The sequence below is a fragment of the Pelodiscus sinensis genome, chromosome 6, assembly GCF_052426305.1.
Source record: "Pelodiscus sinensis isolate ZL-2025 chromosome 6, ASM5242630v1, whole genome shotgun sequence".
Classification (NCBI taxonomy): Eukaryota; Metazoa; Chordata; order Testudines; family Trionychidae; genus Pelodiscus; species Pelodiscus sinensis.
In genome coordinates, this window is record NC_143057.1 from 88,837,737 (window position 1) to 88,859,000 (window position 21,264).

A 21,264-nucleotide genomic window follows, 5' to 3' on the forward strand; every position below is an offset into this window, starting at 1 on the left:
TTAAATTCAAAATTATATATTAACTAGCAAAATACAGTTGTCATGGCTAGTGATATGTTAATAAGTATAAAATGACATTCTAGATATGTACTTATTTATTTTATTTTTAAAAGATATATGTTGTGCAACTTTTTGGAAGTACTATTTTGTCAAATTTAAATGTCAACTAGTAGTTGACAGCCTATTGCGAGGATAACTCATGAAGTATATACGAAATCCACAAATGTCAGAGAACTTAAAAATTGGATGGTAATAGACCAAATCCTGGTCACAATTGAACCTGGTGATGATCTGTGGCTATGGTTTTATGGTAAATACAAGTAAGGGTAGGCAAATGTGTGGGTAGTGGTGGGATAGCTGTGTTGATTTGTGTGTGGGTTGTGTTAAGCTAGGAGAGTTGTGTGAATTTGTGTGGGTGGGAAAAGAAGACGTATGTGTTTGGGGTGATTGTATGTGCTGGGTGTGTTGTGTGGGTGGCTTTGAGGAACTGTAGCAGTTGGGCCAAGTAATCTGCCATCTGTGCAATCTCTGAAACACAATGAAATTGTTATATGCAGATTAACTGAAGAGTGAGGATGGGGATTGGGTGAATTACCCCTAATATTAAATTGGTCCAGGACTCTGGCATGACTTCTTATACGAGTGTAATTCATAACATCAAAATGTCTAAGAACTTAAAAATTGTCCATATCAGCCTGTGAAATCCAGTGATGATTCAAACTGATGATATTCTGAACAAAAGATTCTCAGCCTTGCCTACTGTTGCTGTTTCCATTACTTCACATTGACTGTACAGAAATTGTAGGATTTTAGAATGATATTTTTGGACTTTTTATATAAATATTTGTGGCTTGCAAAATCCATTCATCTACCTTGCCCTTGGTAAAATGAAATCTTTTCCAGATGGATTGCATCAATATCTGCTAAATGTAAGCTTTCCTCTTCTTTTTTAAATTTCTAGCCCTTATGGTTGCAAAGCTACCCCTCAGAACAAAAATTGTGGGTAAACCATTGCAGTGTAATCTTCCTGAGTCTGCAGCTGGACTGCTCAGTGTCTACACTGCTGTTCATAACTTCAACAAATTGCAAACTGTGACAAGAGAGCTTGACAGAATAAGTTAAATTTGAGAAATGTGTCTTTAGAATGACTCCAGAGAAAGAAGGACACGTTGGAGCAACACAGGAAAACACATGCTCCTACAAACTCAATTTTTCTTTTTTGTGAAAATAAAATGAAAATGTACATGCTTCATTTAAAGCATTGCTCTGAGGTGGGGGTGGGACTATGGATGAAGGGTTCAGCATGCAGGCTGCTCTGGGGAGAGAGGACTACCGCAGCCCTCTCACTACAGCAGCTTGAGGCCAGGTGAGAAGCACCTCTACATGGCTGCTGCATGCCCCTGGCTGGGGCAGATCCAGTTAGGCTGGATGGGGGTCATAGAAGAACCAGTAGCTCTGGTTTGGGTGTCATGGCTGGGAGGGAGGCACCACCTTCTTCAGCCTCAGCTCAGAGCTGCCATGGCTGGGAGGGTGACACACAGCCCCTCTGCCAGCCCAGAATGGAGCTGCTGCGGCAGCTCTGTGCTGGGATTAGTGGCAGAGGTGGCACTCTGTGCGCCCATCTTGAGCACCTGTTCCCCCTGAGCCCTCTTTCAACATTCACTCAGTTATGCCAATTTTGAGGATTATACTTTATTTGGTGATTCTGTTCTTTGCGTCTCATAAAATCAAACAGAAATCTGCTGCAGCTTCTAGCAGGCACAGTCAGGGGAGGGGCACGGGGGGGGGGGGGCGTGTGTTCCCTGGCTGGGGCAGGTCCAGGTTTGTCTGTCCCTTGCACACTCCAGCCAGAGTGAGGAATGCAGCAAACTAAATTTTCCCCTCACTCCCTCTTGAAGGGGAACAATCAACAATGTTCCTGTATGAATCAGGGAGGAATTACAGCCCCTAAAGGGGCATGTGGTGTGGAGAGTTTGGGGTGGGGCAATCCTGGAGGGGTGGGAAGCACCCCCCAGCCAGCCCCTTTCACCTGCCTGATGATTCTGTCTTTTTTGTATGGTTTATGAAAAGCAATCCCATTCCAGACACATCCCATTTTCCTGTCACAACCAAACTCTTGAGTTGCTTTAAGTTATGATAAGAGAAAGCTGTATACCGAATTTGGTGGTCCTAGCTCTTACCATTTAAGAGGAGTTCTTGAACAGACAGCTACACAGACACATAGGCAGACAAACTCTCTCAAATATATAGTAAATTTATCATAGGAAAAACAAAAGGAAAAGTGAGTATGATATTCTCTTTTAACCCCTAGATATTACAATTAATTACTTGTATTACAGTTGTGCCTAGAGGTACCAAACAGAATTGGCCCCCTGTTGTGCTAGGCCCTGTACAAATACATAGTAAGGAACAAACTCTTCCCTGAAAATTTAATGGAAGAAAACATGCAACAAAATTGGGCATAACAAGATAAGGGGAACAGTGACAAGAACATGAGGTTTCAGCATAAATAGGTATTCAGTAAAAACATTAAGATAATTTAAAATTCAATATATATAAGTAAGAAATATTGATATCAATAAGCCCTATCATCAATAGGCCTAGCCCTTATCAGTTTCTGAGAAGTAGCGTGGAAGAAATTGTAAAGGTAGGAGAAGTAGACAAAATTGAAAGACTAAAATGGAATTTGAGAGGAACTTAAGTCAGTTGTTATAGACAGCACTTTTAATGAATTTGGAGGTGAAGAAAGGAAGGAAAATTGGGCATAGAGGGATGAGCAGCTGGGGTCCATGAAGATTTGAAACTGGGGAAGACCATAGTGCATTTGAGAGGAAGGGACTTTAGGAGAAATGTCAGTGATAGAGGCAAGAGCTGGGGCAAAGTAGGTCAAGAGGCAGGAGGGGAGGGAATCACAAGGGCAGGTGGAGGAGTTAGAGTAGGAGAGCAGACAGAGAATCACACTCAGGATGCATCTACATAGCACCCTTAGCTTGAAATAAGCTACGCAAATTGTTGTACGCAAATTGCGTAGCTTATTTCAAGTGTATTTCAAAATAGCTTATTGTCTACACAGCACCAAATTTTGAAATAACTCACTACAGGCAGTCCCCGGGTTACGTACAAGATAGGGACTGTAGGTTTGTTCTTAAGTTGAATCTGTATGTAAGTCGGAACTGGCGTCCAGATTCAGCCACTGCTGAAACTGACCGCCAGTTCTGACTTACATACAGATTCAACTTAAGAACTCAAGTCAGCTGCTGCTGAAACTGATCAGCCGCTGATTCCAGGAAGCCCGGAGCAGAGCAACTCTGCCTCAGGCTTCCTGTAGTCAGCGCTGGTCAGTTTCAGCAACGGCTGACTTGGGGACGCCTGGGGCAGAGCAGCTGGGGTGCTGCGGTATTGCTCCAGTAGCGCCGCTCCTCGGCGCTACTGGACCAACCCAGCAGCACCCCAGCTGCTCTGCCCCACGCGTCCTGATTCAGCCGCTGCTGAAACTGACCACCAGCGGCTGAATAGGACGCCTGGGGCAGAGCAGGTGGGGTGCTGCCAGGTTGGTCCAGTAGTGCCCAGAGCGGCCCTGCGGGACCAACCGGCAGTGCCCCAGCTGCTCTGCCCCAGGGTCCACAACAAAAGCCTGGTCTGCTGGGGGGGAGGCACACTAGCTGCGCCCCCCCCCCCAGCAGACCAGGGACATGGGGAGCAAAGCCACAGCGGCGGGGTGCCTCGCCTCTGAGGCTTTGCTCTGGCGCAGGACCCCGCCGCTGCGGCTTTGCTCCCGGTGCCCCTGGTCTGCTGGAGACGGTCCCCAGCAGACCAGGGGCACCGCGAGCAGCTTTTCTCGCCCCGGAGGTCGAGGAGGCTGACCGCTGCCTGCGAGCTCCGGGGCAAGAAAGCCCTGTTCGTAAGTGCGGATCCGACATAAGTCGGATCCGCGTAAGTCGGGGACCGCCTGTATTCCGAAATTCCCCTTAACCCTTGTGGAACAGAATAAGCCGCCTGTTATTTCAAAAACTATTTCAAAATAACAGGCTGCTTCAGTAGACAAGGAATAGCTATTTTGGGATACTTCCAGTATCCTGAAATAGCTCCGCAGTGTAGACATACCCTCAGGCTATGTCTACACTACACTGTTCTTCCAGAAAAAGCTACACAAATTGCAAACCGCAATTTGCATAGCTTTTTCTGCTTCTTTTTTCAGAAGAGGCTTTTCTGACATTTGGCCCGTCTGCACTAGAGGAACATCCCTTCTTCCTCGTAAAATGAGTTTTATGGGGATGCCGAAAAAGTGTATCTGTTTTCCGAAAAAAATTTCGGAAGAGCAGACGTGTTCCCTGGACATGGCAGAGTTTTTCGGGGATACCAGAGGTATCCCCAAAAAACTCTGTAGTGTAGACATAGCCTTAGTGTCAGTGCGAGGGAAGAAAAAATAAAAGAGTAATGGGGAGGTAGCATTCTATTTAGTCCTTGCAGAAAGGAAGAGCTACCAAAAGAGTTAAACTCAGAATGCCTCAAAGAAGTAAAATTTGAGAATTGTCTGGCCACTATATGCCTGGTCCTAGTCTAAAAAAAGGGATAAAAAAGGCAGTCACTGGAGGAATTCACAGAACACAATAAGAGAAATGTGAATGTGGCCTTATAGTTAAAATCAAATACAGTGAGCTAGTTTTGTAAGGTAACTATGATGATAGTTGTAAACTGTATGTATCAACAGTAACAAAGAGCTGTGACAAAGATAAATCATTTCTCTTAAGGACTGTACATTTCTTAGGTGGGATATTTAAGGGTATGTCTACACTACCCTCCTAATTCGAAGTAGGAGGGTAATGTAGGCATACCGCACTTGCAAATGAAGCCCGGGATTTGAATTTCCCGGGCTTCATTTGCATAAACTGGGCGCCGCCATTTTTAAATCCCTGCTCGTTCGAACCCCGTGCCGCGCGGCTACACGCGGCACGGACTAGGTAGCACGGACTAGGTAGTTCGCCCAGTTTATGCAAATGAAGCCCGGGAAATTCAAATCCCGGGCTTCATTTGCAAGTGCGGTATGCCTACATTACCCTCCTACTTCGAATTAGGAGGGTAGTGTAGACATACCCTAAGTGAGGTTATCAATTGAAACAAGGAGTATTAACTCTTCTGAAGACTTTGTAGCCCTTACAAGATGTTTTTGGAGATAATTCAGCAATATATACTTAAACGCCACAAAGATTCATTTTAGCTTGGGTAATAAAAAAAAACAAGAAAAATCTGGTCCAAAATTTCCCAATATAACAGTTTTCCTATCTGAAAATACTGATTCTAAAAAATTAAAATGTTCCATGGGAATGTACTGATTCAGTCAAAATTTTCAAGGAAATTTTATCAAAGAGCTTCACATCGGTCAGACTGAGGTACTTCATCTGACTATGTCATTTTGACTATTCAGTATCATTTTATAGATTATAAAAGACTTTTCCCAGAGAATGGATATTCTGAGTTTTGAACATCTTTACACAGCAATTGGTTGGTCATCCGTTTAGTTTTTAAAACATAAGTGTGATCATATTAAACCAGAACTGGTCAAATTATACTGATAATCCATTAACTATAATGTTTTGTTATGGACCTATAAAAGCATTCAATGGGCAGGCAACACACTACAATTGTTATTTTAAGAATGCAAATAAAATATTCTTATCCTTCAACATAAAATTATATACAATTCCAAATTAAGAGCCAAATTAGGTTTCTCCTGAACACATGTACTAAAGGGGGAAATGGTTCAAGAAATTTTTCCTCCCTAATATGCCCATCTAGGGACTTGCTATAATCTACTTTCTTGTTTTTCTGTCTGTCTAGACACTTATTTGGTGTCCATCACCATAGTATTCTTGGGCTGGAGTGTGCAAAAATAGGTGACTATCGCTGCCTGCAATTTCAGTGGCCTCAAAGGGGGCTGTTTCTGTGTGGAGGGAAGGTTCCCTATAGATGTTCCTTGGATGTAAGCTAAATTGATTGCATTGGAGGACTACATCTGTTAAATAGATGTAGAAGGATTAGTCTTTCCTACACTAACCCAGGGCCAAATTCATCCCTGTGCTACTACAGAGACTAGTGCTGAGATCAAGAGGAGGCAGCTTGCACTCTCCCTCTCCAATGCAGGTGCTATTCAGGATCTTTTTCCCATACTAGGATGCTTGCATGAAGTTCCTTCTAGTGTGAATGAAAGCTAAACATGTATGTTCAGAAGGAATATATGTCTTGGTCTGAAAGTGTAGGGCTTGAGCCTGCATTTCTTAAAGGCAAAACTCTCTTTAAAGCCCATCTGAATTTTGCCTATGTATATGTTGAAGGATTAGACTTTTGTTATAAAAATAAAAGTACACAGTTGTGACTTAGGGCTCTTGTTCATTCCCATCTCTTAGTTTTCCAAGTATGCTGAGTTTTTAAAATAGTGACCTTTTCATGAAAACCTGTGAGTCTTTTGTTGCACGCTAAGAACAAATTATGAAAGTTGAATTATTCAGTTGGGACTTTTCCCCCATTGCTTGGAATTTGAACAAGAAACTAACTTTAAAAAAAAAGGAAAACCAAGCGTGTTGACAATGTCTCTAAAATCTGTATGTGTAATATTCTGTTGATTTACATACGTTAGGAAAGAAAAATATTTTAACAGTTGAGTCCAGCCTCACTCACACTGCCTCTATTAAGGATCACAGTCTCATTTGCCTTTAAGAAAGTTCTTTATAAACATATTATTAAATATGATTTTGATAATGTAGTGCTTACTAATTTTTTAGTATTCCTGTTCAGAATGTTAAGCTCCACTCAGCCAACCTGGAGTTGAAATTTCAGAGAACAGTTCATATAATAGTAGCTTTGTTATCCAAATAAACCATTAAAAGGTCAAATACTCACATCCAGACAGCAAATAAACTTAGTACTTTGTGAAAATCTTTTTAAAGCAGGTGGTGCATAGGTATACAATCCTGTTCAGTTTGTAATATACTTGAGTAATAAAACTGAACATAGAAATGAAAGTCTGGAAGACTGCAAGGATCTTTTGTGTGCACTGGCTAAGTAAATGTAGACATGGATTTTTACTTCTGTTTTTATATAAGCTGTGAACTTGCTCTGTTCTCTGACATTTTATTAGGTAACACAGCATATTTGTTAGAAACAAATTCTGCTTTCTGATATGCACATACACCTCCAAGTGCACACATTTGACCCTTAAAAAGCAAACACTGAAAATCATGGTACTGGAGCAGAGAGCTCTTTTTAGTATTAAGTCCACTGCTGTCAGTGCACTCCATCAAGAACCACCACCGTGACTAAATTAGAACTAGAGGTAGGAAAAAAAATAAAATGTGTTAGACAAAAAAGGGAAGTCTCATGAAAAATGTTCTCTGTATTTTGGCAAACGCTAATGAATACATTGCTTTTAAAGCTAAACCTACTGTAGCAAATATTTAACTCTACTAGCTAGAGTAGTGATGGTAAACCTTAACATTGTCCTGTTATTCTCTGCGTGGTGCCTTAATATATACCTGTCAGATTCCTTGCTTTGGTGGTGTATTTATCCCAGGTATTTAAGTTTATATTTTTTTAATGGACAGGGTCTGGGACAGTACTCCCTGTAGACTGTGCACTTGTGTGGAATTTCAGGAGTAATTCAAATGCGCCCAGCTGATTATGAGAGCGCTCCCGGTTAGGTCTGTGGTTCTACTGGTGGTGCACACTCGCATTTGCCTGGGTGCACATAACAAAATGTATTTATTCTGTTCATTACAGTTTGCTGGGAACAGGCGAATACAAGTGACTAGCAGTTAATTTTCTGTACGAGGCTTGTATTTTTGGTGGCCGTGTCATGATACTGAGCTCTTTCTCTGGAAGCCATCCCTGGCTTTCCAACACAAGCTGCTGTGCATTTGGGTAGGTCCGGCTGCTGGTTGCTGTCAATGTTTTGAAAGGGAACAGCCAGCGCTGGGGCTTGTCCTTTGCTAAGTTGGAGACTCGGGGGAAGTGACCCCCAACTCCTTTCCCCATTTCGGGCTGGGGACACGGTAGCTGGTGCCGGCGCAGCTGTTTGGGGCAGGTGGCTCTAACGCTGCTTGTCCTGCACAAGCCACCGGCTCCCGCTCCTGCCTCTCGCCCTCCTCCCCCTGCCTCTGCCGGGCTAGGCGAAGCGCCCTGCGGCCAATGGACGGCAGCCTCCCAAGTTCCGCCCTCCTTCCCGCACGGGGAGCGGGCCCCGGGTGAAACGGCCCCAGTCTGGGCTGCCCAGCGTGAGCGAGTCATTGTCCCTGCAGAGCCGCGGAGCAGCCGCCGCCGGCTCCGAGTCGCGCTCCCTGCCCCTACCGGACAGCTCCCTCCTCGCATCTCCTCCCCCAGGAGCCGAGAAGCGGAGCCGAGCCTGTGAAGGGGCCTGGGCTTCACCCCTACCACGGCGTGATGAGCAAGCGCCAAGTCACCGTCCTGCTCCTGCAAGTTCTCCTGCAGTTGTGCCCGGGCTCCGGCGCCCAGCCTGCCCCGCAAGGTAAGGGGCGGCGGCCCTCTGCACCCCACTCCCCGAAGGAGCTGTGCTAGGGATAGGTGAGGCGCTGTCCAAGCTGAGGCCACTTTGGGCGAGGAGTATTTATTCTGCTGAGGTGCACTGTCGTGCTAGACAGCAGGAGACTTGATGGGAAACATACCACAGCAATAGAAACCCTACAATCTCTTTCCTCGGGCAAAGATGGCTAGATTGAATGCAAATAAGTCTCGTTGAGGTCATTATTTAACCCGTGACAGGGGTTAAGGTAGCACACCAGAAGAATATTTCATTCGGAGACATGGGAATTAAAGTCGATTAACTGAAGTACCAGAGTCTCAAACTTTTAAATTTTCCTTTTTCTTTAAATGAGCAATGAGATGCCTCTGCATCTATTTCAGTCTTGCCTAGGGATCAGGTTGTTTATATAGATACTCACGTGAGGAAACTATGTGATTAGCTTTTACAGGTATCTGTGACATGTCTCATGAGCCTCCTAGTGACATTCTCTTCCCTCTCCTATATTCTAGTCTACTATCCTCTTGGTCTCTGTTCTTCTCTCCTCTGTCCTAGTACACAGGTACGGGATCTGCATGAACACAGTGTAACTAAGGATTAGACAGTGCAAGTCCTTCTATTTATGCTTAATTTTGTGATGCATTACTTTACAGTACCCCAAAAGAAATGAATTTGGCACAAACATCTTAATTTATTGGAGACTCAATAAAGCAACAGTGTCTTTAATCTGTGAGGTGGTGCCAACTTGAGTCAACCAGTGCAGGGGTGGACAGAAACAAAATCTTAATAAAAATTAAATTCTTCCTAAGAAAATTTCAGACACTACACATTTGACTTTATATTAATAATAATGTACTGCTAATATCTAGATGCTGTGGTGTTTAATTTCCCAGTAACCTTCTACTTGTATTTATCCACCTGTTTGCAGATCTTGATTTGAACACAGTGTCCTTGTAACTAGGGGTGTGATTGCTTTAGCAGAAATCCTGCCCTAAGTTTGGGAAGAGGCTGTTTTAAAACTTTTGTAAAGAAGTGCACTGTCTGTGACTATTTACAACTACAGTGCTTTTGTGGCAAAAAATGGCGCTCTCTGGAAAATATGGTTGAGATTTTTAAAACATACATCTTCCTTTGGACTGCTTTGAAAATTTGAATCTTTAACTTTTCTTGAAATATTACTTTTTAAAAGTCTGTTTTGTAGATAAATAGTGCATTTGCCAAGTTCCACAGGCTCAAGTAGCATTTTTTATTAAATAGGTTTTCAAGAGCAAAGTATAATTGAAGGTAAGTATACACTGCCTCTTTTCCTATTTCCTACTTATTCTCTTCTACAGCTAATATTAGAATCTGGGTAAGGACTCCTTTTTAGACTGCACTACATGACTGTTTTATGATTATTTCATTTTATGTATACTGTACTTTATTTCCTTATTGGTCCAGTGTGGTTCAGCTGGTAGTGCTCTTGACTCAAAGCCAAAAGGACAATGATTTGAATTCTCTCCCAAGACCTGTATATATACACCAGATGTTGATATTGGGTTTACTGCAGTATGAAAAATGCTGCCTCTGTATATTATAAGATGCTGGCGAGAAGTGGACTGAGGTTTCCTGACTGCAGCTGGAGTCTAGGAGTTAAAACTGGAAGTTGGATTTTGTTCCTAACTCCGTGTGTGAAATTGGGGAGGTCACGTCCATAGCAGTGTTATTTCAGAATAACTGATATTTCAAAATAACATAGTGTACATCTACACAGCAAGCCGATATTTTGAAATAATGTCAAGCTGGAGGACTTACTCCGGCTCCTATAACTCTCCTTTCATGAGGAGTGTTCTTCCTTCAACTTCCTGCTGTGTAGATAGCATCAAAAGCTAAATTAAGCTATTTCAACTTCATCTACGCAATCGATGTAGCTGAAGTTATGTATCTTAAGTCAACTTTTGCCCTGCAGTGTAAACGTGCACTTACTTTCTTTGTATTTTAGGACTGGTCTGCACTATATAGCTAGATCTGTATATCACCATGCATCCGTCTATTTGTTCATGTGCCCAGGATTAACTTTGTCTCTGGTCTATGTACATGCCCTGTTCCAGCAAAGCAGTAAACCCACATCCCTGAACAGTCACTATTGAGGCTGACACAGTGTGAAGGTGTGTCTATGCTGCAGGGCTTAACTTGAAATAAGCTACACAAATTGAGCGACATAAATTGCGTAGCTTATTTCAAAATAGCTTATTTCAAAATTGGGAGCGTCTGCACAGCACTTATTTCGAAATAGAGAGAGCACTCTTCCTCCGACTTCCTTACTCCTCAGACAATGAGGCTTACAGGGGTTGGAGTAATAAGTCCTTCAGTTTTGACAGTATTTTGACATTACAGGCAGTCCCCGACTTACGCGGATCCGACTTATGTCGGATCCGCAGTTACGAACGCAGCTTTTCTCGCCCCGGAGGACACGGACTGCGGGACCTTGCGGTCCCGTCGCCCGTGTACTCCGGGGCGAGAAAAGCTGCTCCACGTCTCCCTGGTCTGCAGACCAGGAAGACGCGGAGCAAAGCTGCGGAGGGGCTGGGCCTGCGGGGCAGCCCAGGCATGCCTCGGGGCTTTGCAAAGCCTCGCCGGCTTTGCAAAGCCTCGGGGGAAGCCGGCGGCGGGACAGCTCAGGCGCGCCTGGGCTGTCCCGCTGCAGGCGTGCTTCAAGGCTTTGCTCCCCGTCTCCCTGCAGACCAGGGAGACGGGGAGCAAAGCTGCGGAGCACACCCGCAGGGGGACAGCTCAAGCGCGCCCGGGCTGTCCTGCTGCGGGCGTGCTCCAAGGCTTTGCTCCCCGTCTCCCTGGTCTGACCAGCAGACCAGGGAGATAGGGAGCGAAGCCTCGGAGCACGCCAGCAGTGGGACAGCGCGGCGCGCCTGGACTGTCCCGCTGCCCGCGTGCTCTGCGGCTTTGCTCCATGTCTCCCAGGTCAGCAGATCAGGGAGACGGAGCAAAGCCGTGGAGGACTTGGGCGTCCCCACCCCCGTCTCCCTGGTCTGCTGGGGGGGGGGAGGGTGCAGCTAGTGCCCCTCCTCCCCCAGCAGACCAGGCTTTTCTTGCCTACCGCTGGGTGTAGAGCAGCTGGGGGCTGCTGGGTTGGTCCCGCAGCGCTGCTCCGGACCAACCCGGCAGCACCCCAGGTGCTCTGCCCCAGGAGTCCTGATTCAGCTGCTGCTGGTCAGTTTCAGCAGCGGCTGAATCAGGACGCCTGAGGCAGAGCAGCTGGGGTGCTGCTGGGTTGCTCCAGTAGCGCCAAGGAGCCGCGCTACTGGAGCAACCCAGCAGCACCCCAGCTGCTCTGCCCCAGGCGTCCCCAAGTCAGCCGCTGCTGAAACTGACCAGCGGTTGACTACAGGAAGCAACTCTGCCCCACGCTTCCTGGAATCAGCCGCTGATCAGTTTCATCAGCAGCTGACTTGGGGACGCCTGGGTTTCTTAAGTTGAATCTGTATGTAAGTCAGAACTGGCATCCAGATTCAGCCGCGGTTGAAACTGATTAGTTTCAGCAGCGGCTGACGCCAGTTCCGACTTACATACAGATTCAACTTAAGAACAAACCTACAGTCCCTATCTTGTACGTAACCCGGGGACTGCCTGTATTTCAAAATACCTGCCTGCTGTGTAGATGCAGACTAAGTTATTTTGAAATAACATTGCTGTGTAGATGTGCCCTAAATGTAGATACTGCATGACCTGGGTTGTCACCAACAGTCCTTCAGCTGCTGTCCCACAATTCCTGATTCCCTGTGACAGTGACTGCTGGGGTAATAATTTTACACTGCTCTACCCAGAGATCAGAGACTGGAGGCCACCCTCCCTTGTAACACCCGTGTTTTCAAAATGCTTTTCCTGATTGCCCACCTTAGCAAGTACACTTAGCAACTCATCCTTGTTGTGTGCAACCACTTAGCCAACCATGCCAGCTCCATTTACTAGACTCACTCCTGCATAGTATTCTCCTGGGCCTGTGTGGAGAAGATACTGTGCAAGCACAGCTATGGGCCAACCATAGAAATATGGATACCTAGAAGCAGATTGTATGGGGGATGTAGGTAAAGGGGTACAATAGGGATCAGCAGCAGTGCTGTGTGAAAGTGAAGGAGCTTTGCCAGGGATAACAAAAGTTCATGAAAACCAGCAATAGATCTGGTGCTGCCATAGCATGCCATACTTGGTGGAGACCCCACCAGCACCCTGCAGTTCACTGTAAGGAGCACAAGAGAGCAATTCCTTCTGTGAACAGTATAGAGGATGGGGGAGATGTGAAAGGGATGTCCAACCATGCCCCAAGCCAGGAGCTGTTTTAGACTCCACTGCAGTTTAGCCAGTCCCGTCAAGTGAGGGTGTGTGAGCCTGATGAAGGGGAACCTTAGGTAAGTGTGTGCATGCATTTTCCCTTACATTGCTTAAATATAGTGATAACTTGTGGATGTGCCAGATACTAACAAGACAAAATGTATTCATTTTTCATTGCTTTACTTGTATGAGAAATGGTAGAGGTACAACAGAGTTGGCATCTGCCTCTCATTCCCATGTAGGGTTATGTGGAACAGTTTATTTACATACATAGGGATGTCTCTTTTGTCCTCCTGAGAGATCTTGACAAAACTTTCATGGAGAAACTCTGCAGTCCTTTCTAGAAGGTGTCTAGCGATGGCTGCCTTCTTTCTTCTTCGGTAATAAGAGACTTTTCCATGCCACTCTGCAGTGAGTTTGGCTGGTATCATTTCACTAATCAGGGTAGCAGCATGCAAACCTGGTCTACATTAAGATGCCAGTAGCAGGGGAGTCCTCTGTGACTTTGTAATCCTCAGTAAGCCACACTTGTGTAAAATAGGGCTAATATTCAGTATCATTGCTCTATACTTGGATCCATGGAATGGGGACTGAAATTGTATAGCTTCATGCAACCGAACAGCCATGGCTGGTACTGGAGAACAGTGCTGTGCTGTCGACCTTTAAAGCTGAAGTGTCAAAATAATTTAATATTAAAGTATTTATGGGACCACAGTGTCCCTACACATCTGCAAAATAGGTTATTTAGATGAGGGAAAAGAAAAGGACTAGAGAAGACATATGTAGTGAGATTTGCACTCAGTGGACCATGAACAAAGGCAGAGAGCTAATATGATTGACAGCATGGAGAAGGAAGGAGTACAGAAAAAAGGTCCAGAAGTTTCAAGAGGATAAGGAGAGAGAAATGCACAAAGATGTGATAGGCGTTAGGCAGCATCCTCTATTGCTGCAGACCCTAGTTGACGAACAGTTCCAAAAATCACAGACTCTCCACTTTTTGTAGCCCTTGGAGAAATCCATGGTTCCTGTTCCCTGTACACTCCAGTATGCCACATGGCATCATAGGATGCATCCTTACCTATAGCCCTCCATGTCACTGAGCAGCATGGAAAATCACAACTTCACATACACAGATCCATGATTGGTGTATATGTAAAGCCACAATAGACTACATTTGTACAGAAGCTTTTTGATCGCTTTGTTACTTCTGCTCACTCTTTTGGACTCACAGTGAGCCTTAAGAAGATAGAAATTATGCTTCAGCCTGTCTGGAAAGAGCCCAGCACACCAGTGACTACTGCTGCTGGTACAGTCCTTAAGTCTGTTGACAAGTTCTGCTCTACCTGGGAAGTGTACTGTCCTCTAGCATAAATGTGGATCATGATGTATCTGCTTGACTAGCCAAAGCCAAAGTCTTTGGAAAATTGACCAAATACCTATGGAATGACCATGGTATTAAACTCCAAACCAAGATAGTGGTTTATCAGGCAGTTGTCCTGAATGTCCTGTTGTATGACTCGGACTCATGGACAATATATTGTTGCCATGTTTTGAAGCTCGATCAGTTCCATATGCATTGTCTGAGAAAGATCGCCCATGTGAACTGGTGGGACAAAATTGCTAATACGGAGGTTTTTAAGCTGTGTGGTGTCATGGGCATGGAAGCAATGCTTATGAACAAACAGTTTCGCTGGATTGGTCATGTTATGAGGATGGATGATACATGGATACCAAAGATGGTCTTCTATGGCCAGCTTGCTCATGGAAAGCGCTCTATCGGTGGTCAATATAAGCCCTATAAAGACATCTTAAAGCAGTGGTCCCCAATCTTTCGGGGCTGCCGGGCGTCCGGGGGCGGGGCCATGCATGCACCATGTGCCTGGGGCAGGGGCCGTGCATGTGCCATGCGCCCAGAGCCCAGGGCACAAGAATGGCTTGGGCCGGCCCTGATCACTTGGCAGGCACACATAAATGCCTCAGCGGGCACCATGGCACCCGCAGGCACCGCATTGGGGACCACTGTCTTAAAGGCCAATATGAAGTCATGAGGCATATCTCCCAATGATCTGGAAACTCTAGTTCAGGACAGATTGTCCTGGCAATAAACCATTATACAGGCTCTTAATTGCTTTGAGAGTCAGCGTATCCAGGCTCTGCAGGAAAAGTGGAGGATCCAAAAAGAACATACAGCGCCTGCAGTTGGCGGCTTTTTATGTGACATCTGTAATCAGCTCCGTCGATCAAGGATTGGTTTAGTTGCTCATCAAAGGTGTCCTAGAAGATGAGATCCATCGATCGACAGCTCAGTCCAAGAACATTTGTGCACTGAATGTATAGAAACATTCACTTCCTTTCTAATTTAAAGTTCCACTCCATTAATTTACATCAAAATTTGTATCACATTGCCTGTGCTTTTTTCCCCACTTTGTTTATTTGCACTATTTTAGGATTCAAAATTATAGTTTTTTGATCCCCAATTTATTTTCGTTCACAACAAAATATTGCAGAATGCATACTGGTATTCAGAATACAAACAGTTCTTGCAAGTGTACAGCAACCACATAATTCGTAGGTTCAAGAAAAGACACAGTCATTTTTATAAAATGTACAGCAAACAGTATACAGAGTCTAGCAGAACCCATAGCTCCAGGCTGAGAGAACCCTCTACCAGAGAACACTACTCTGGCTGACTACTAAAGTGCTCTTTCAAAGCCTCCTTCAACTGCAAAGCTCTTCTAACATTTTTAAGTACATCAGAAGCAGGAAACCTGCTAAACAACCAGTGGGGCCCCTGGACGATCGAGATACAGAAGGATCACTTAAAGATGATAAAGTCATTGTGGAGAAACTAAATGAATTCTTTGCTTCAGTCTTCATGGCTGAGGATGTTAGGGAGATTCCCAAACCTGACCCATCCTTTGTAGGTGACAGATCTGAGGACTTGTCACAGATTGAAGTGTCATTGGAGGAGGTTTTGGAATTAATTGATAAACTTAACAGTAACAAGTCACCGGGACCAGCTGGCATTCACCCAAGAGTTCTGAAAACTCAAATGTGAAATTGCGGAACTATTAACTATGGTTTGTAACCTATCCTTTAAATCAGCTTCTGTACCCAATGACTGGAAAACAGCTTATGTAACGCCAATATTTAAAAAGGGCTCTAAAGGCAATCCCAGCAATTATAGACTAGTAAGTCTCTCGTCAATACCGGGCAAATTAGTTGAAATAATAGTAAAGAATGAAATTTTCAGACACATAGAAGAACATAATTTGTTGGGCTAAAGTCAACATGGTTTCTGTAAAGAGAAATCATGTCTTAGTAATCTATTAGAGTTCTTTGAAGGGTGTCAACAAACATGTGGACAAGGGAGATCCAGTAGATATAGTGGACTTAGATTTCCAGAAAGCCTTTGACAAGGTCCCTCACCAAAGGCTCTTATGTAAATTAAGTTGTCATAGAGTAAGAGGGAAGATCCTTTCATGGACTGAAAACTGGTTAAAAGACAGGAAACAAAGGGTAGGAATAAATGGTAAATTTTCAGAATTGAGAGGGGTAACTAGTGGTGTTCCCCAAGAGTCAATCCTAGGACCACTCCTATTCAACTTATTCATAAATGATCTGGAGAAAGGGGTAAACAGTGAGGTGGCAAAGTTTGCAGACAATACTAAACTGCTCAAGGCAGTTAAGACCAAAGCAGACTGTGAAGCACTTCAAAAAGATCTCACAAAACTAAGTGATTGGGCAACAAAATGGCAAATGAAATTTAATGTGGATAAATGTAAAGTAATGCACATTGGAAAAAATAACCCCAACTGTATATATAATATGATGGGGGCTAATTTAGCTACAACTAATCAGGAAAGAGATCTGAAGACGTCCACTCAGTGTGCAGCGGCAGTCAAAAAAGCAAACAGGATGTTAGGAATAATTAAAAAAAGGATAGAGAATTAAGACGGAGAATATTTTATTGCTCTTCTCTAAATCCATGGTACGCCCACATCTTGAATACTGAGTACAGATGTGGTCTTGTTATGCTTAAATGAAGCACACGAGATCTTTTATAAGGGAAAAGGCAGTACGCCGCATATATTGAGAAAACAACAGTTGCATATGCTTTTCAATCACACACACACACACACACACAAAACATCATGCATACACAGTCCTGCCAGATGATGTCATAGTTACCTGTCCAGAGTCTGTGTCAGTCTAGTGGCCAGCTAGATTGAACACAGGGGGAAGCAGGGCCTTTATCGGTCTATCAATCTGATGCTCCTCTGGAGATGATGGCAGATGAACCCAAAGTTCCATAGCAAAGCACCCTGCTTTTATAATCCTTTTCTCTGTTGAAATCCATGGATTCCACTATGTTAGCTTGTGACCGGAATGTTATCTTGTTGATGTCAATCATTCCCAAACATCTTCAGGCTCATCCTGTAATCAGTCGTCTTTCGGGGGTGCCCGCTCCGCTTCCAGGCTCGTCAATCTGCCACTCTGCCAATCTTCTTGTGAGTAGGGGGTACACATCGATGGTTATAGATGGCTTCTTTGCAACCAGGTCGTCTCATCTTCTGGCCTTCGCCACACTCGTTCATCCCCTTTCTTTGGCCATCTGGTTCTAAGCAATATAACATTGCATCTTATCTCGACACATTCACACTCCTCTCACATACATGAGCAATGTTACAAGGACTTTCCAGGTTACATAGATCTGCATCGGGCAAAGCAAAGAGGCATTGTAAATCAAGCAATTAAGGCTTCTGCCTTCAACATTTTTCTAATCTTATTAACACAGACAAAATACCCAGAACTGTCTTTCCACTTAGGCCCATTTACTAAACTCACTTTTAGGGCAAAGGTAATAGACATTTAACTAAAAGGGTTTAATTCAATACAATATTAAATATATATTTCTATATTATTGCTACATCATTAAACTACATTACTATATTGCTAAACCTAAAATACAAATATAACAAAGAATAAAGCTTTCAATCCTAACATATCCCCTTCTTGGTGCCTCAAGAACCATTCTTGAGTGGGACATATCTTATGTAATTGTTTCATGGCTATATACTGGGAGGCAATGTGAGCCTGTGGTTGCAATTTAATAAACATTACATCTCCTCATCTCAAAAAAGATATACTGGCATTAGAAAAGGTTCAGAGATGGACAACTAAAATGATTAGGGGTTTGGAATGGGTCCCATATGTGGAGAGATTAAAGAGACTGGGACTTGTCAGCTTGGAAAAGAGAAGATTAAGGGGGGATATGATAGAGGTATATAAAATCATGAGTGGTGTGGAGAAAGTGAATAAGGAAAAGCTATTTACTTGTTCCCATAATATAAGAACTAGGGGCCACCAAATGAAACTAATGGGCAGCAGGTTTAAAACAAATAAAAGGAAGTTCTTCTTCACACAGCGCATAGTCAATCTGTGGAACTCCTTGTCTAACAGGGTTTAAAAGAGAACTCGATAAATTCATAGAGGTTAAGTCCATTAATGGCTATTAGCCAGTATGGGTAAGGAATGGTGTCCCTACCTCTGTTTGTCAGAGGGTGGAGATGGATGGCAGGAGAGACATGGCTTGATCATTATCTGTTCAATTCACTCCCTCTGGGACACCTGGCATTGGCCACTGTCGGCAGACAGGGTACTGGGCTGGATGGACCTTTGGTCTGACCCAGTATGGCCATTCTTATGTTCTTATGTAATGGCCTCATGTTCATCTGTTCAAAGTCAGAGCCTGCTCTCCCTCTACCCTAGCAGTAGTATATTCCCCCTAAGCCTCACAGATTGTATTCAGGACAAAATGGGCAGATATAACCAGGGCTCGACAAATCATTGAATCTACTCGCCTGTGGCGAGTAGATTTCAGCTGGTTGCCCTGTTCGACAGCGGTGCGCGCATGCGCAATGTGGGTCTTGTGCATGCGCAGTGCAGGGCTGGCAAGTAGGTTTTGCCGCCGTTAGTCAAGCCCTGGATATAACCATTGGGATATTTTTCTCACTGTGCTCCAATCTAGTCAATAAATGCAGTCAGTGCCCATCTATCTACTAAAAGGGCATTTTAATTCTCATTCTGCAACTGTTGAGCCAGTAGTTAACTTTTTCCCTGGTGCTGTCCAGGTGACCAGTGCACAGCTTCATGAGCCAAGGGAGCAAAGGATAGATTGGGTCCCCTGAATCACTGTGGCATTTCAATATCACCAGTGGTAATTCAACCATTGGAAAAGAATGTCCCTGTTTGCAGTTTTTGAACAATCCTGTGTTCTTAAAGATGCGAGTATAATCCCTCATCAGCCCACACTGATATCAATGAAGTGTCTCTGGTGAGCCATCAACATTTGTATAACCATATAAAGTACCTCTTTCTGTTGGCATACTCTGCAGGTGGGCTAGTGTCAAAATAGACATATGCATGTTGTCTGTCACCCTAATGTGCTGCATATCCATCCACTAGGTCCTGCATATTATTGAGAATTATGGTCCCAAATAGCAGAAGCCATTTAATGGACCTAAAAACCTACATGGCAATGCTCCCGCTGTGCATTTTCCAACTTCAAAATGATTTTCCCTAATTGGTAGCAAGCTAGCATAGTTTCCAGAGTGTGATTGCCACTCATTTCTCCACTGTTAATGCAGCTCTCATTCTGATGTCCCTGCACTGGAGGTCTGAGTGAGTTTGGTGCACAAACCCAGGAATGTGAAAGTTCCTTGTCATTCTTAACCTGTATTATTATGCAGTCCCATCCACAAGTGCTCTTTTTGTTGGCCCAGAATCAGTGCTGCACCAATAGCTTTGAATTGTTTTTCATTATGCTCCTTAGCAAACTATCCTTGAAGAAATCTTCATGTCTCCTGTTGTTGTAGTACTTCCTCTGAGCATGCAAATATAGGATAATCATGTGTCCTGTATTTATGGGATATGAATGGCATTTGTGCAATGAAAAAAGTTGAACGCTGGGAACTTGACTGCTAGCTTCCAGAGAACCCTGGGCAAGTATTTCTATCCCACAACACATGGTGAACATTTCCCAAAACGTATCGTGCCAGCACATGGCACACTGCAGCAGTACCTGCACTTCTCATTGCACTGACACAAGCACTCCTGGTGAGTACATGCAGCGGCAATGCAAGCATGTATGCATATGAGAGAGAGAGACAAATTTCAGCAACTGTATGCTGATATAGCTTGTGTAAACCGGAGTTTGTCATGTAAGCCTGGTTTACCCACCTTTAAACTCAGTGTAACAGTTCCCTGCCTGAGAAAGATACTCTGTAGATTAAATTAACGTCAGGGAATTATTTTGAAATCCTGGCATGAATGTTCTTTTAACAATGGATTGTAAGACACACATGAATGGATAACTTCTGATGCAGGCCTGTCGAAAGGGGGCATAAAGGTGGAAATTGCCCCAGGGCCTGGTGATTCAAAGGGGCTCAGAAGTTCTGAATCCCTCATCAGCCCACACTGTAGTGGCAGTGCCCGGAGCCCTGGGCCCTTTAAATTGCTGACAAAGTGCCACACTGTGCACTACAGGCAGCTCTGAGGAGTAGGGTGGGGGGACGATGTACAAAGGCCTAGTAGCCCCAGTCCCCAACCCTTCTGCCTGAGACCCTGCCCCTTCTGGGAGTACAGAGCTGCACCTCCCCACCTTGCCTAGGAGTCCAGCAAGCCTGTTGGCTTCCCCTCCTGATATTATTTTCTATCCCTGATTGCCCAAAATTCTGTTAAAGTGACTGTCTTTTGTCTTTTCTTGTGCAACCTTATTCCTGGGTGGGAGAGCCCAAAACCACAGACCAGAGTCCTCCTCTGCCACCTCTTTCTGTTGAGGGGTACCTCACTATCTGCAGCATCTTCCTCCACCCAGTCACTGCAATCCTAATCTTGTCCCAGAATAGGAATAAATTGTTAACAATTGACATATCAGAAAGTTAACAATGGAATTCCCCAAGGTTTCATATTAGGAGTGAAATTCTGACCTCACTTAAGTAAATCAGTGGGAGTTTTGCCATTGATTTCAGTGAGCAAGGGCTTTGTCTTGTTTAATATGTTTTTAAAATTATCTGGGAAAGGAGGTGAACAGTGATAGACCAACATTTGCAGGGGACAGAATTATTTTGGTGAGACCTGACTAGAAAAAAAAAGCTTTAGAACAGCGGTTCTCAAACTTTTTTGGGCTCCAGAGCCCTTTACATGCATAAAAATTTATGTGGAGCCCCAGCGGTCCACTGATTGTATGTGGTGTACCTATCAATGTTTCCAGGTTGTCAACCTCAGGGTCTGCGGAGCACAGTTTAAGAAACACTGCTTTAGAAGTATCTAAGAAAGCCTGATGGCAGATGAAATCTAGAATTGACAAGTGCAGGACAGTGCACATTGGAATATAACGTAGTTTG

The 21,264-nt window shown here is 44.2% G+C and overlaps 1 protein-coding gene across 1 annotated transcript in view; it reads left to right on the top strand.

Moving 5' to 3' along the window:
* The first annotated feature begins 8,219 nt into the window (after positions 1-8,219).
* Positions 8,220-21,264, top strand: part of THBS4 (thrombospondin 4) — a 68,044-nt gene continuing 54,999 nt past the window's right edge. The window contains exon 1 of the mRNA XM_006119153.5: positions 8,220-8,518. Within this exon, the coding sequence (XP_006119215.2) occupies positions 8,434-8,518 (85 nt within the window). The 5' untranslated portion in view covers positions 8,220-8,433. The remainder of the gene's footprint in view (positions 8,519-21,264) is intronic.